Source organism: Xiphophorus couchianus, chromosome 13 (genome assembly GCF_001444195.1).
Source record: "Xiphophorus couchianus chromosome 13, X_couchianus-1.0, whole genome shotgun sequence".
Classification (NCBI taxonomy): Eukaryota; Metazoa; Chordata; class Actinopteri; order Cyprinodontiformes; family Poeciliidae; genus Xiphophorus; species Xiphophorus couchianus.
In genome coordinates, this window is record NC_040240.1 from 21,253,118 (window position 1) to 21,269,814 (window position 16,697).

The 16,697-nt window shown below is 37.1% G+C and overlaps 1 protein-coding gene across 3 annotated transcripts in view; it reads left to right on the forward strand.

Annotated features, from left to right (window-relative positions):
• LOC114156090 (tenascin-X-like) overlaps positions 1-16,006 on the forward strand; it is a 58,003-nt gene extending 41,997 nt beyond the window's left edge. Inside the window, exons 7-20 of one of the 3 annotated variants that reach the window (XM_028036302.1) lie at positions 4,236-4,389; positions 4,933-5,202; positions 5,764-8,583; positions 10,482-10,604; positions 10,723-10,866; positions 11,225-11,344; positions 11,870-12,019; positions 12,148-12,299; positions 12,558-12,690; positions 12,768-12,919; positions 13,011-13,107; positions 13,766-13,921; positions 14,030-14,193; positions 14,599-16,006. In XM_028036302.1, coding sequence (XP_027892103.1) covers positions 4,236-4,389; positions 4,933-5,202; positions 5,764-8,583; positions 10,482-10,604; positions 10,723-10,866; positions 11,225-11,344; positions 11,870-12,019; positions 12,148-12,299; positions 12,558-12,690; positions 12,768-12,919; positions 13,011-13,107; positions 13,766-13,921; positions 14,030-14,193; positions 14,599-14,703 — 4,740 coding nt within the window. In that variant the 3' untranslated portion in view covers positions 14,704-16,006. Of the gene's footprint in view, positions 1-4,235; positions 4,390-4,932; positions 5,203-5,763; positions 8,584-9,553; positions 9,608-10,481; positions 10,605-10,722; positions 10,867-11,224; positions 11,345-11,869; positions 12,020-12,147; positions 12,300-12,557; positions 12,691-12,767; positions 12,920-13,010; positions 13,108-13,765; positions 13,922-14,029; positions 14,194-14,598 lie in introns of those variants that run through there. The other 2 variants (XM_028036304.1, XM_028036303.1) reach the window with 2 other exon arrangements.
• The last annotated feature ends 691 nt before the right edge of the window (positions 16,007-16,697 follow it).

The following is a 16,697-nucleotide window of genomic DNA, read 5'->3' on the forward strand; positions in this document are numbered from 1 at the left end:
GGAGGACTTTAAGACTCCAAATAGGTTTGGAAAAATCACATACCATAGAATATCTGGATGGTTGGATGGATGACCCAAATACAAACTTCTGTTATTAACTTTAAATATAGTTAAGCCTAAAATTATTCATACGCTGGGTAGATTTTGATTTAAAATTATTTCCAATCAACAGACATTTTATTCTACATAAATAACATGTAATATAAAGGGACTATCAACTTAAAATTTTTATTTACATTTTTATTTAACATTTTGAGGGCCCTAGAGGCCTTTAGTCATTAGTATCTTGACAGGAAGGGCAAAGAGGGAAAGGGGATGATATGCAGAAAATGACTGGAAGTTGGGAATCAAACTTTGCATAGCTGTTATACATAAATCTGTTTTGTCATTTATGTATATTCTATGGTATAAAAATGTGGTCATTATTAGCCAGGTTCTAGTACCCTGGGACTAAGTCTAGCAGTGTTTAAACTATTAGTCACTGACTGCCCTCTTTTGCTTTCATCACCTCTAAGTTGATCCTAAAATTATCATTCAAGACAGGAGGACAAGAACTCTGAACTCAGAGGTTACGTCCAGCACAATTTAGTCAAAAACAAGAGTCATGAATTACATGAACTGCTCCAGAGAAATAAAATAAATAAATAATGCAGATGTGAGATGCTTGTTGTTATGGAAATATGTAAACACTGTCAAAAACAAGGTGGCTGCCAGAGAGATGACATCACAGCCGAGGCACAGCTGTGACACAGGACAGGACCCACGGATAGAAAGAAGTAGAAAGACGACGTTCTTCAACCCGTCGGCGTTTACAGATAAACGTTGAGGAAAAATTCTGCTTCAGTCTGGAAGCTCTCTGCAGACTCATACAAACAACAGATTAGCTTTTAGAAACATGAGAAGTTGTGTTTACTGCTTTTCTGTGTCCTGGTTACAGCATGAATCTTCCTTTGTTTTATTTTACTTATCAGGCCTTAATGCAAACAGCAACAGACTGATGTCACAGTACGGTTTTTGTTTTATTTTTAAGGTTTTATTGGCTTTAGAGACCTTTATATGAGACTGGTCAGACAGGTCATCAGAAAGGTCATTAGGCCAGAACTCGAACCTGTGGCAACCGCAACGAGGACTAAGACCTCCACTCATGTTTGTTCTTTACCCCTGGGTCACCACAGCACTCCATAGTTTTTTTTGATTATTCAAAGGTTTTCCTGGGGAGGGGACTATTATAGAAACATTAATATAGACCTTCTTAGGCCCAGAGGGCTTTTGTTCCTCCGAGTAAATAATCTGGTGAACTTAAAGAGCAGTGCAATATGCTTCTTTTTCTGCAAATGCGTTGCACATGTTTCACTTGCAGTGGCTGCTTCACACCTGCATATATTTATGTGACAGATTGCGCTATGTTCATGAATTTACAAGCCAAGAGCAACCAATGCAAGTAGTTTACACCTAATTTTACACCAACCACAGACACAACAGGTGGAAAAACAGCTAAAAGAGGTGGCTCTTTTCCCTTTTGCATTTCATAAATATCTCCTGTCTTTCCGACTGCAGAGTTACATGTTTGCGCTGTGATTTATATGAATACATGGAACTATAGCTGATCTCCCTCCAAATGCATGCACAATACTGGACTGAAATATTGGAGAACCTTTCAGCACAAGAAATTTGCTGGTCTAATTTTGAATGCAATTAAGAATTAGACAAAAATTTGGATTGCAATGCTTTTTGATGCATAAATTGCTTTGTTATAGAACATTTTTAGACTAAGCCTCATTGAATTAGTAGGTTTGGAAAAGACATTGATTTAAGCTAAATAAATAACCCCATCACATTACTGAAGACACTAATCAGTTTAATATCTTTTATGCATCACAAAAATATTGAAGTCCCATATATACAAAAACATTTATCTTTTTCATTTGTCAACATCTGTTCAGTTTTTCACAAAAACATAGACACTTTACTGTGTTGGTTACAAATTAAGGCAGTGTCGTTGCAGTATCATGACCTTAAAATCAATCAGAAATTGTATATTCTATCAAATGTAATAAGCAGGATTACATTTTATTGTCATTTCTGGAATCAGTATTGTGAGAAAACCCACTCAAAAGTTAAAGCTGGACTGGAAATCAATATGTTTTAGGGTCAAGAAATAAATATCCTTTAAAAGTTTCCAATATAAATGTAGAAAAACATTTCTACACAGACAACAGTGTGGCATTATATTTAGAATATTTAATGTAGTGTTGTTTTATTCACATATCTTTTGAAAATCTAAAAAATTCTTAAACTATCATTTCTTCCTGGAAGATATTTTGAAGTTGTTCCTCGATGTAGTGCAACAGCTGGACATTAAAAAAAAGAGAAATGTCTCATCTTCCATGTCTGATCTCATCTTATTTTTGGGTGTAACCACCACATTCTCCCTTCAAAATCTTCTCAGAGGGTGTTTTTAGATAGGCCTTCTGAGCCTTTAATTTGTATCAGCTGTAACTGTTGGCTGTTTTTAAATTTTACTAGTTTCCTCTTTACAGTAACAATGCGTTTTTTGTTGCAAACCCATAGACAGATCTAGTTAAATAGTAAGGAGCTGCAGAACGATTCAGAAACTCCTGTTCTTTTAGGGTGAAATGTATATATTTTTGCCATTAATTTGGCGTAGATGAATGGAATGACCAATGAATAATAACTTCCAATCCTTTCAAGTAATCAAAAATATCTATGTGTATATGTATTCATGTGATGAACAGACATCAGCTTCCTCAGTGGAACAAGGTACTGCCAAAGGAAATGAATAGTTACAATTTGGTTTTCTGAATAAAATAAAGTTAATTTGAATCAAATTACAGGCTAAATTTAAAGTTTTATGTGGATGAATCACAAAAAGCTAAATTTAGTAAAAATGGATCATGGATCTTGCAGTAGAAGCAGGTCATTCAATTTTATTTAACTATAGTTAACTCGGTGCCAGTTTCCATTGGTGGTCACCAGTGGAAAATTTTACAGGATTCCTTTTTATTTTCAAAGACCCTAAAACGATACCAAAAGTGGGAAAAGTGTTTTCAGTTTGAGCAGAAGAACATCATGGGTAAGTTTAAATTAAAAATATATATATTTCTACCACTGAGCAAACTATATCTTACAAAGTAGCATGAATCGCAGTAATGCAAATGCATTCAAACAAAGAAAAAGCCAGCTTGATTTTACAGTGTTAATATGGAGTTTCTCTGTGACTGAGCCAACACTTTAACACCACAGGGCTGATTCTGTTTTAATGCATGTCTTGATTTTATTAGAAGCCTCAATTTAAATGATGTCACCCTCATTATTATGGAAATTAATGGAATTGCTTTGACACGAGGACACTGATCTGGGCAACCAGCATAGTGGCCAACCTAACAACCAGATGGTGTCCATTTAGAGTAAAGCTTGGTATCCATTCATTAGAAAGCCATTTGCACTCAGCTGAGAGCAAATGGCTTATTTAATATTTCAGCTTTGGATTCATGGAAAGTGTTACTGTTTTGAGATGTAATGTCCAACTTCAAGTCAAGAGGAAAAGCGCGAGTCATGGATGTTTTAAGCTCCACATATCAGATATCATGGATAAACCGCCACTGCTACATACTCCCCTGTCTTACGCAGCTCCTAGATATGCTGCCTGTATAATAATAAAGCACCAGGGTCTCCCGGAGGCGGTTTTCTGCTTAATCTTTATGGATCTCTTACGGATTTCCAGGAAACTCTCATGCTCAGTCATGTTTAATGGGGAGTGGTCTGCTCTCATACGCACAAGAAGAACTTATCCAGACCCTGCAAATACATCCATATTCTGATTTGTTTTAAACATTGTAGTGTAATCTTAATTAGATGAAATTAGATTTATTGTCATTGCAAAGCCCTATCCAACTCAGCATAAGGCTTTCTTTCCAAAAAAATTATCAAAACAAAAAGTGGCTGTTTAAATCAAAGTGGAAAGATTAACACATGCCTAATAAAACAAAACAACACCCCAGAAATATGAACTTTGTTTCCTGCATAGCTCTAGATATCCTTGCAACAAAGTGTGTGCAATCTGACTTCTTGATCAGCAACTCATTAGTAATAATAATAATAACTGTAAAGTACACCAATAATTTAAGCTCATTAAACTTCTAAGAGGTAGATTCAAACAAGGGGATATCTGTGGTTTTTACTTACTCCATACTCTCTTTGTCTTTATCGTACAGAAAGAAAAGGAGCAGCATATCACTGCACAGGTGGATGGAAGCCTGACCACCTTCACTCAAACGGGCCTGGCAGCCGGTCAGGAGTACATCGTCACCATCGTTGGAGAGATTAATGGCAGAAGGGGAGTTGAGAGCACAGCTGAATTTTTGACTGGTAAGATTCCTGCTGTATGTTTGCAATTTATTAAGGATGTCAACCACTTTGTGACCCCCAACTTTAAACTTTTTCTTAATTCTTTAAAACTATATTTTGGACATGTTTCAGGTTGATGTCAACATTTGTTTTATAGTTCCACTCAATGAAAAAAGCAATTGTGTCACAAAGTGGAATTTGAAATAAAACACATTTTACTGTAATTTTTGCAAATGCAAAATGTCCTATGTTTTGCAAATGTCCCATCTGCAAAACATGGAGTTTTGAGCATACAAGGTGAGAAAGAAACTATTTACTAGCTTATTGCCTATTGTGATCATCTCAAATTGTGAAATTTAGAGAAAAAGCTTGAGCAATTCCTTTCTGCTTCCCTAACTCTGAATAGGGAGAGTGAGGCTGCAGAAGTTTAGGAATATATTAAGGTTAAATTATGAAACTCTTAAGTGGATTGTGCTGTACTACATGGCAGTTAGTCATGCAGCAATATTTTGACAAGTTAGAAACTATAACTTGTGTCTTTATCTTTTCCTTCAACATCTTCAGCTATCTCTGGTCCAACGAACCTCCAAGTTGTTAAGACCACCTCCACTTCAGCAGTAGTCCAATGGGAGGAGTCGCAGGCAGACATTGACAGGTACCGTTTGACCATCACACCCAAAGACGGAGCAGGGAGGTCTCAGGAAATGACCATAGAAGCTGGCCAAAACTCTGCCCATATTCAGCAGCTGGAGGCAGGGCATTTGTACGACATCTTATTGGTGGCGGAGAAGGGAGTGGTCCGTAGCCAGCCAGCAACTACCCAGGTAGTTCCCGGTGAGTAAAAAACCTTACTGGTTAAAGACCACAAAAAGCATCTGGTCAAAGTTTTCTCCTCCATCAATGCACAAACTGCCAATAGCTTCAAATATCCAAGTAAAATATTTGTTTCCCAAGGCAAGTGAAGACAGCTGTGGTGTTGAGAAGTGAACCTATATGTGTCCAGACACCTCATTATTCCAAGCATCACAGCATATAAAACACAGTACAGGAAAGTCTGTAAAAGTTAATAGAGCAATGCCCTAACCTCTCCATCTGTTCCTGAGCTCAGTGTGGATATTTTCTTCTCACCAGAGGAACAAACGCCAAGTCTGTCCAGGGAAAACATTGTTTATGTGTTAATTTTCTCTTTGCAGGTTCTTCGTCAACATGCCTTCATTTCTTGTTTGTGTAAAACTGGCAAACATCTTGCATATTTCTTAAATATGTCTTTAAAATGTTATAATTTCTGCTAAAACATGCTTTTCTTCCTTTATTAGATATGACATCTTCTGGATTACTGCAACATATGATGACCTTAACACTTAATCCAAATGATCACTGCTCTCACATCTTTAGGCACCACTTTCCTAAGGGCTACCATTGAGGACTTGACCATGCAGGTTACTCAAGCACCAGGACAAGACCTTGGCAGCAAAAGCAGAGACTCCTCATCTTTTGTGAGTGCCAGACCCAAAACAAGAAGACCTATGGTGACAAAGCCAGGGCTGTTCCGTCCCAATGCAACCAGAGTCTTGCCTGGAAGAAGACGTTTTTTACCTGATTCTAAACACAAAATGCCAGTGGTGTTGAAAAAAGGTGAATCAAAAGAAATTGATGAATCTAAAGCAGATGTTCATATCATCCGGGAGTCTGTGGCAGACCAGAGTGAAGAGACATTAAGCTCTGAGAGGAGTGGTAACCAAAGTCCAGCTGTAATCCCTGGAAAAGACTTTGAACCTTCGTCGCCCCCGTCTGAACCAAATAAGGAAAGTAGCTCAGAGGAACTGTTCTACACTGGCTCAAAAGGACAACCAGATGCTGACATGACTAAAAATAATACTAATTCAGTGTCTTCCGAGCCAACTGGGAATATCCGAAGCCAGGAGAAGAAATGTATGAATAAAATTAAGGTAACTCACTTCAGATTCCCTTTAAAGAACAGAGGCAATGGGTGTGAAGAGGATGGGATAGGTTTGAGAGAAAATGTTTTAAGTTCTAGTAAAGAAGAAATGCCTCCTAATCAAGAGAAGGGCCTTGATTTGCCACAAGACCCCTTACACAAACTAATAACTCAAACGTTTGATGATCTTAATATCACAACAATTTCAGTTCACCTAGCAAGACCTCTAAACCTTTCAGCTGATGCAGAAATGGTAAGAAAACAGATTTTAAAGGGGTTTCCTTCACTCTTAACAACTTCATCATTAACTGCAAAATCATCCAACTTATCACCCACCAAGACATCATCCCCTGATGCAAAATCACTTTCCTCACCAACAGATTTAACGTCATCTTCACACCTGTCATTACTATCACCTTCCTCAAAAAAATCATCTGTGTCACTCCCCTCACCATTACCCACCTCAACCAGCATGGATGCTTTAGGTTTAAATGGAAGCAATGAATTGGATTCTACTTCCGACTCTGCACTTACTGAGGATAGTGAAGTATCAAGTTCAGAAGAAAGTGAAAGTTCCCCTTTCTACCATGGTGATCCAAAACGAGGGTCCATACGTCGCCTTTATCCCAACTTCGACTTGCTTCGAAACAAAAGCCATCAAAATGTGAAAGTTCCCATCCATTCTCCTCCTCATTTGAGGCAGACCTTAATAAAAGAAACAAACAATGTATCATCTTCACCATCTTTGTCTGCTTCAAGAAAAACACCCTCATTGGAAAGAAATCGTCCTGTGAAAGATGAAAACAGAGAGCCAGATGGAATATCCAGAAAAGTAACCTCTGGGGTGGGAGAAAGCCAGAAAAAGATGCCGTCAGAACGTAGACATTTCTCTGTCCGTCGCCTCCCTCTGAAGGGTATATACCCACGTCGGATGCTTTCAAATGTTCAAAACAGAACCCGACCAGTGTCAAAGATTTTGACTCAACCCTCCCTATCTATAAATCCTGACGCAGATACCTTGAAACAACAGATGCTTCCCACTGAATTATTAAAAAATTCCACATCTCATTCTAGAGAATCTGTACTATCTGATCCTATGCCTATAACTGAAGAAAAAGAAGGAGTCGGGATAAGTTTCCCCAAAACCAGCATGTCAAATGAGTTCACTCACATCCCCAGGGGAAGGGTTGCACCTTCCTCCCTTCAGCCAAACCTTCATCACCCACACCAACATGGTGAATCTGTGCAAAATAAAACATTCATGAACTGGAGGCGTCGCCAAAATCCTATCCGAGGTCCGATACGCAGACCTTTCATAGGGAAAAAGCAAAATGGAGGCCCTCTTACTCCTCGGGTCAAAACTAATGAACTGGGAAAAGACAGTACCAGTGAGAATCCTGAATCACAGTCAGAAAACCTAAATACTCAGAGGCTTAGCCCTGGCCTGCAAAGTAATCAATCACGTGAACAAGTAAATGGCATATTAAGACAAAATATTCTTATGCATGAACAGAAAACCAGTGCTGACAAACAAACGAAGGAGTCAGATAATGGAGATGATGTCCTGATCAAACTAGAAGCACCAATAGATTCTGACATCAAAGAGAGACATGATATCGACAGGGATATTGGTGCCACAAATCAAAGTAGCATCTCTGTCAAACCTGTCACACTTCCAAATAGACAACCCATATCCAGAACTGTTATAGGTGAGCATCATGGTTCCCAAAGTATTGATGGAATACAAAAGAAAGAGTTTCCAAAAACAAATCCCATTGTAAACACTGTTTTTGATACTGAAACTGACGGGACAAAAAGTCTTGCTTCTGAGGTTTCTTCTTCTGGGGACGAAAGAGAACCTCTGAACTTTGTGGATGTGACAAACCAGACTTCTGATGGATTCACAGTGATGTGGGATTCGCCTGAAGGGAAGTACAAAGACTTTCTTATAAGTAGAACAGAGGTTGATAAAGATGAAAGCCGAAAACAGAAGGAAAATGAACAAGATAAAGATCGAGACACCAAAGAATTCTCAACAGAAAATGGAGGTGACGAGGACAATAACAAAGTACCTAAAGATTTTCAAGTCCCAATTACCCAAAAAGGTGGAGTGGACAAACCAACAGAGAGGGAGAAAAGCTTCAGACAAGTGCTGCCTGGTTCTGCTCGCTCCCACCAGTTTGAACATCTACCTTCTCAGACGGAGTACACCATAACCTTGCTTGGAAAAGGTCCCGGCATTCTATCCAGACTGCACAAGCTTGTCATCAGTACAGGTACTAACAATGGTGACAGGTAGAAGAACCACCTCACTATTATTTTTGTCAAGTCTTGATCCAAAGAGTCACTCTTGCTCTTACAATCTAGAACCTTCCATGAGTTTCAACCTATTAAATGTTATTTGTGTCATGTCTTCACAGTGCATCACGTCAATTGTCACTTTGCTTGACCACCACTGGATACATCTGCTTGCAATCAAATGCTCCCTACATTTCTGTTTCATAAGTGTGTTGTACTCTTGTAAACTGTGTCTGGTTTGCCGTCCTGTGTCCGTCATGTGAACATATGTTCACTCTTACATAACCAGTTTTTTTGTTCCTATTATTTTTGAACACATTGGTGTTAAATAGTCTGTTTAATGTTTTGTGTAAGTGCTGCTGTTGTACACTAATTTTCCAGCTTCCATGAATATGTGAGATACGCATATTCATGAATGACTACATCATAATCACTACCCATCTTACAATAAAATCTGAGTTATTTGATGTCATCCTTCAGAAGTCATTGCTATAAATTGTCATTTAACACTCCAGAAATTGCAAGATTGATTTTTTTCTGAAACTACAAATTGTCAAATATTTACTTTTTGATGATCAGTATTAAATATTTATGATTATCTTTGAAACAATTGATAATATATACAAATCTCTTGGAGCAAACATTTTATTTTGCTTTGAAAGCAAATTCAGTGCTTTCAATGTCATTTCTATATTGATCTAGTTTTCATAACGTTTTAATAAAAGTGTAAATGTAAACCTTCCAAGGATCTAGTAGTAAGCTTTGAGGAACACCTGTACGCATTCTGTATTTCTGCCTAGCTATCCAAACCTTAGTAAATAGTTTCTGTCCTGACTGACCCATTTTTCAACCTGACTGATCTTATGCGATCATCAGCTGAGATGACATCAAAAACAGTCACCCCATAACTCCATTTATTCACTGCTGCTCTGGTCTTCTCTCATTTAGGGTAAGCTAACAGCCTGCTTCACTGACACCCCTTCATCTCTCACCCAAACCAGGGTAAGACCACAGCTGGTCATTGTACATTTGGTCTATTATCTTTAACATTTGTATTTTAAATGCAAGAAAACCAAATGAGTTAAGTTACTCTGAGGTTAAACCATTTTGGGTGTCAAAAGGTAAAAACTGTTCAGGTTCAGGTTATGTCTGTCATAAATTCATGATTTTACTTGGTAGAGTAGTGTTGTTTTAAAGTATTTTAAATATGGGCCTCAGTAAGTTTTAAAAAAGGTCCAGTTCCAGTTTTTAATTGTCTTCTAAATAAAAGAGAAATATCACAATGACAAAAAAATACCATTAACACTTTTTACATGATCCTTCATTTCAAGCTTGTTATTGTACTCATCTAATATGTAAATATATGTTTTTGTTCCCTTTTTAATAACGTAAAAATAATTTCTTCTTCCCTGTGTGTCTTTATCATTCATTCCTGCAATGCTTCTGTTTTCAGGAATTGACTGACCTGCTAATTACTGTGTTTGTAAAGATTCATAAAGTTGTCATTCTCTCCTTTTCTGCTGCCCAGGAGCCATGATCTGCCTGAATTTGTTACTGTCTGTCTGTGTATAACTTGTATACTGTATATATGTTTGTGCTGTACATATATACACACAAACTTACTGGATTACCAAAAGAAAATGTGTGAATGGATAAATATGATTGAGACGAGTTTTGGTCTTTTGTGCATAATCCATTTATCCGTTTCCCCCTTTTTCTTTGTTAAATTCTCTTTTTCTTTGCATTCCTTTATTGATGTTTTTAAATGATCTTATATGTGTTTCTGAATTTGTCTTACTAAGTTATATATTCTGCTGTTTGTCCCAACCTTCCTTGCTTTAATGTACCTTTACTCTTGGCGGTTTTTGTCCTCCAGGACCAGAGCCTCCATCCAACATAATGTTCAGCGAGGTAACTGAAGACTCTATGACAGTGTCATGGACAAAACCAAAAAGTTCTGTTGATGGTTTCAAAGTCACCTACACTCACGCAGATGAGGGTAAGACAAGAAAATGACTGAAAACAATCTTGAATCTGACTGTTCTTCACTTCACCACATGATTTCTTACATGAAAAAAAACCCAACTAATTGTTAATCCTTATTTTGTCTCTCGCAGGAGAGCCAGTGTCAGTAATGGTAGGCTCCCGGGACTCCACCCTCGATCTATCTCAACTGTCTCCAGGATCCTCTTATGAAGTCACCATCGTCTCCACCCTGGGACTGGATGAGAGTGATCCAATTAAAGATACTGTCATGACACGTGAGTTCTGCGAGTTAAAAAAAGGGGATGGCAATAATTAATTTCAAATACCGTATATAAGAACATTGAAATGATAATCTGTGGGACATGATGATTTCATTAATGCCGACCCAACATGTGTTCCAATTTAAAATTCTTGACAATAAATGGACTGTGTGAAATTCACAAGTCGGTACTTTTATGAGTGTCAGTCTGAATCTATTTCAATTTTCTGCTAGGTTAGTTTAATGCTTTCTAACAGCTTGTGTGATTGATTAAATCCAGACTGTGTTCTGTATGTGGAATTTTGTATCTTTAGGAAAATACTGAATTTTCTTGTTTATAATTTTGTTATTATCTCCACTTTTGTCACTCTTAGTGCCTGACCCACCCACTGACCTACAAGCAGTCAATGTGACTGACTCCACAGCATTATTATTGTGGCGTCCAACTCTTGCCTCTGTTGATAAGTACACCATTGTATATGGCTCAGGTACAGGTAAGTCCTGATAGTGTCAGACTGAAACATTTGTATGTGTTCTTCCTTATTTGGCAACTGTAGCTTGAATTTAAAATTCTCTTGCATTCATTTTTTGTTTTAAAAGGCATTGATCATAATTTATCTGCTTTTCAAATAATGATTTTATGACTTTGACCCCATTACAAAGTCATGAGTTGAAAGTTGTTGGTCATATGTTCTGGAAAGCTGAGTTCAAATCCATCAGTCACACCCAAACCTGATTAGTAACTTAAACATTAAAAGCACTTAAAATCAGGCTTAAAGATCTCACAAATAACTGTAGTTCATCAGAGAATGGGAATGCAGATTTCATGTTGACCATCCATAGGTGGCACAAACTTTCTTTTGATAAGAGAGGCATGGTTGCAAATGGCTTTCTTTACCGAAAGGGCTTTAATGACCATTATTATGTATTTATTTATTGTTTTTTTAAATATTTATAGGTTGTATGGGCCTAAAATGCATGCTTGAAACTGGTATGGTTGTGCTTTTTTCCCTGTGTAGGATCAGAAGTGAGGGTTACAGTTTCAGGAAACGCAGCTGAGCAGCAGCTGAGCAGTCTTGAAGGATCTACCACCTACACTGTCACTGTAAGAAGTCAGCTGGGCAACGTGGAGAGTTCACCAGCTACAACCAGCTTTACCACCAAAAGCGGTCAGCAACCAATCGCACCTTCAGACACATGCACGAAATATGTTTCTAAGCCAGACCTTGTATTTTCTTAATTATAAAATACTTCATTTAGAAGACAATAATCAATCATGAAAATGAAACTTACTCAGGCTCTGCAGGCTCAGGGCAAGATCAAAATGAACCTCAAGATCTAAAGGCCATCAATGTGACCCCTCGGAGTGCTGTTGTGTCATGGATACCTTTGTCAAAGCCAGTGGATAAATACATACTGGTTTATAGGATCAAAGGTGAAAGCCCACAGGTAGGAAAACTGTCAGTGTACAAGTGCCTTTTTGTGTTTTATTTTACATTTTAGTTTCTATAAAATGAGATTTACTGTACTGTACTATATTATTATATGGCATTCCCTTCAATTACAGTTTTGTATAAAATGTCAAACTTACCCTGGAATTTGAGTCTATAGTTTTAAAAATATTACCTTTTTTTACCCAGTTTTCTTCTTTATAACAGGCATGTTCATCCTTTTGCTGATAACTCTTGATGTTTTACATTCTGACAGGAAATTATTGTAGGCTCAGACCTAACACAGTTCGAGCTGACCAGACTGCATCCAGGGTCTTTGTACATTGTGGAACTACGGTCTATAAGGGGAGGACAGCTGGCAGCCAGCAGCAACACTGAATTCACTACTGGTACCTCCTGTTATTGTAAAAGTCCTTATTATTAACTGATAAAAAGTTTATCTCATTACAAACTTCTTTCTCTTAAGGCACACTGAAGTTCCCATTCCCAACTGACTGCTCTCAGGAACTGTTGAACGGTGTTGTCTCTTCAAATGTGGTGGAGATCTTCCCTCAGGGGAAACTTGGCAAGTCGATGAACATTTTCTGTGACATGGAGACCGACGGCGGCGGTTGGATGGTACAGTCAGAACTGTAAACTTCAGGAATCAGGAAGATTTCCTTCTGTTATATTTAGTTTCCCCTTCTTTATGTTTCTGACCCGTGTCCAGGTCTTCCAGAGGAGGAAGGATGGCTCGGTGGAATTCTACAATGGTTGGAAGGATTATGTTTCTGGCTTTGGAGATCTGAGTGGAGAGTTCTGGCTTGGTGAGAGAAACTCTTCACAGTAATGAAATGTGTATTAGGTCAGAATGCTTGACAGCTTACAGACAATCCTAAAAAGTTTCTGTAATCTACAGTAATAGTTTTTTTTTAACTCAAGCTGAAGATTTTATTATCACTTTTCATTGACAAATGTACACAATTTTTTAAATATTTGTGGTAGGATGCAATTAAAAATCAATTAAATAGGAGCTTTGATTAATCATATTTTTATCAAGTAGTGATATTTGATGCAAAAGCTACTTTTTTAATTCCAATTTTGCTAGTAACTGAATCAATTAAAAGATGTATCACTTGTATCTTGATGGTGAATAGTGATATCTGCCTATGACTTTCTTGCTGTGATTCAACCATGAAGATTCAACTGCAGTTAGATTTTTTAAAAATTTAAATATTTTACCCTTCATGCTCCTCAAAATTATGTATTGATATTCAAGGGAAAAAGTTTGATGTCTCCATATTTTACCTGGTTTGACCACCAGGTCTTAATTACATCTGTATTCAGAAATGTCCAACCATTCTCTGTGTCACTCGTTACAGTCACCACATTGTGATGTAAATGTAATTTTTATTTTTGATAAATGAAATGCATTTTTTGACAAAATCTTGAATGTCTCAAGCAAGCCTAATTTCGTGCTTTTAGGTCTTGAAAAAATTCACAACTTGACTAAGATGACGAAGATGAATCTACGGGTCGACCTACGAGACGGAAGCGAGCAGGTGTTCGCCAAGTATTCAACATTTGAGGTGTCCACCAGGAACTACAAACTGAGTGTGGGTGGATACAGCGGCACTGCAGGTGAAATGGAAATTCAAAAGCTTTCCTGGTCATACTGGCTCCCAAAACCTGACTGAATGATCTGCATGAAAGGAAACCTATTCAATTTCTCATGTTCCCTGGTTTCAGGTGACTCCCTTAGTTACCACAACAACTGCGTCTTCTCCACCAAAGACCGGGATCCGGCACCGTGGATCACCCGCTGTGCCATTTCTTATCAAGGCGGCTGGTGGTACAAAAACTGCCATCAAGCTAATCTGAATGGTCGTTATGGAATTGACTACAAACATCAGGTAGCAACATCAGACAAATTGTACAGTAAATAGAATATTGCTAACTCTGTAAACGGAACTGAAATATTTATAGGATGTCACATCAAATGTGAATTCACAGGTTCAAATCTAAACAAGACTTCCCATTAATTCAACTAAATATATGAACAAATGTCTGGTACTACATGCTAAAAAAGAGCACTGAATCTGAGAGGAGCACACTATTATTTTGCATCTGTTACATTGTAGAGATTTATTTGTGCAGCTATAGCTACAGACAAGTTTTCCCTTTTTTACATGGAAGATTAATTTTTGAACAATTTTGCATACAATATAAAATGTAAACAATTATATAGGGAAGGTATGAGCCATCTGATACTTAGAATTGTACGATGGCATGTGACTATTCCTCTGTTTGTGTCTTAGGGTGTGATCTGGAAGTCATGGAAAGGAGAACACCATTCCATCCAGTTTACAGAAATGAAGATGAGACCAGCATCCTTCAGGCCTCCAGCCAGCAGAACGAAGTGAGAAACAGGATGGTGAACTCATAAAGAAGCAGTGTCATCATATGTACACATATATTTTAACAAATGCCTTGTTCTCTTTTGGAAATAGAGATATTTTTCATGTGTACAAAGCAAGTTATCAGTGTGTAACTGTATATTGTGAAGTTTTTATTTTTTCAGAAACAGTTGATCAAAATTATTAGCTGGTATCTTAATAAGCAGCCGTTTGTGACCTCAAAATGCTAAAAGTTTCAGAAATGCAAAACCCAAATTTAGTGTTTTTTTTATTGATACAATCTAAAACTAATCCAGGGAAAATATTTCCAAACCCTAAAAACTGCAAAAGGCTTGGCTGTGAAGTTTCTAAGTTTCATCCTAATCAAAAAAGAGAAAACAAAAAGAAACAGAACATTAAATGAATTCCATGGCATAAAAGGGTGTAAAAAAATCTTTAATTGATGAGAGAAACTGATATTAGAAAAGGTGCTAATATGCTTAAAAACATAAAGATGCTTCTCATTAAACCTTTACAGTCACACATAAAAACCAGATGAATCTGACCTTTTGAAGTTTAAGGACTTCATCAATACAAACAATGCAGTATGGTTGTCTCTCAGCAACTGTTAAAATAGAATGCTCTCTTTATTGTCAAAAAAAGATGCTTCTTGAGCAGCATTAAAAACATTTTAACAATTCAATTAAAAAAACACTCCCAAGTGAAGTGCATTCTACTACAATATCAGAAGATTATTATTGGTCAAAATGTTTTTGAAAGGGGTTTCTCATGCATAACTTGGCATATCCTTTAAAATGTTAAGATTTTTGAATTTTTCCCAGTGTATATAATAAAGCTAATTGGGTGTGACGAGCTTTATAAGAAAAAAAGAAATTATGTCATGGACTGGAAGTGTATCAAAGAGGCTGCACAGAAATTCTGCTAAATTTGTAAAATAAATGCAATAAAAAGTGAGTAAAACAAATGGAAATGTCACAGGCAAATCCAACAAAAAGAATCCACTTAGACCAAATTGAATGGTTTGCATGCTGCTGCAGGTCTGAAGACTTTAAAGCAAATAGCCTTGCGAAAATAGGAATGTAAAACATTACTTATAAACTTAGCTGGAATCAGGAGCATTACTGAACTCATTAGCATAATTGATGTGGAAAGCTGGTAATGAGTGGGAGTATTGTGTGTTATTTCAAATGGTTGCAGTTCTGTGTTGACAGTTTTGTTCATATACTGTTCTGTTTGCAGCATTTTAAGCTAGTTTATGTTCTTTGGCTCCCTCTCTGTCTTCTGTAAATAAACTTACTGGTTGCTCAGAGTTCAGTATGTCTGTGCATATTTTTTTTTTTTTTTTTGCTCTGAACATTTTGAATGTGCTTCTTACGGTATTGAAAACATAAATGTATGCATCTTTTCTTGTTGAAAGCCAATCTGAAAATCTCTTTCCTTTTTCAAATTGGATATCAAGCCAAAAACAGGATCTGATTGTGTCTCTTTATTCTCCTCTGTAACTTTTATCCTCTCATCATCCCTGCTTTAAAGCTCAGCAGTGCCCCCTACTGTTCAGTTTTCCACCTCAGCTGGGCTTCTCAGTGTGTACAGAGAAAGAAGAGAAAAGCACCTGCTGTGGTTCAGCTGCCATGACAGGTGCATCACTGTCCTCACCATGTTTGTCTTTTCTGTTTTATTTTGTCTTTTTGTAAACATATCAGTGTTTTATGTTTGTCTACCTGTGGTGCCTTGTAAGAAAATACAACAATAAAATGATTTGAGTTTGAAACTTGTGACATTTGGACCTAAAATATGTTCACATTTTTTAAATGAATATTTATTTCTTGGTTGTTTTTTTTTTGCACAAAATACTGAAAGTGCTTTCACATATTGTGTCAATTGAATTAGATGATCCTAAAACGTAACTTTCACATAACAAACACTTCAGGTGAGTCCAACACAAAATGAAGAATTAGTATATAGAACCTGTTGGGTATGTTGGAGGATCTCTGATGTTG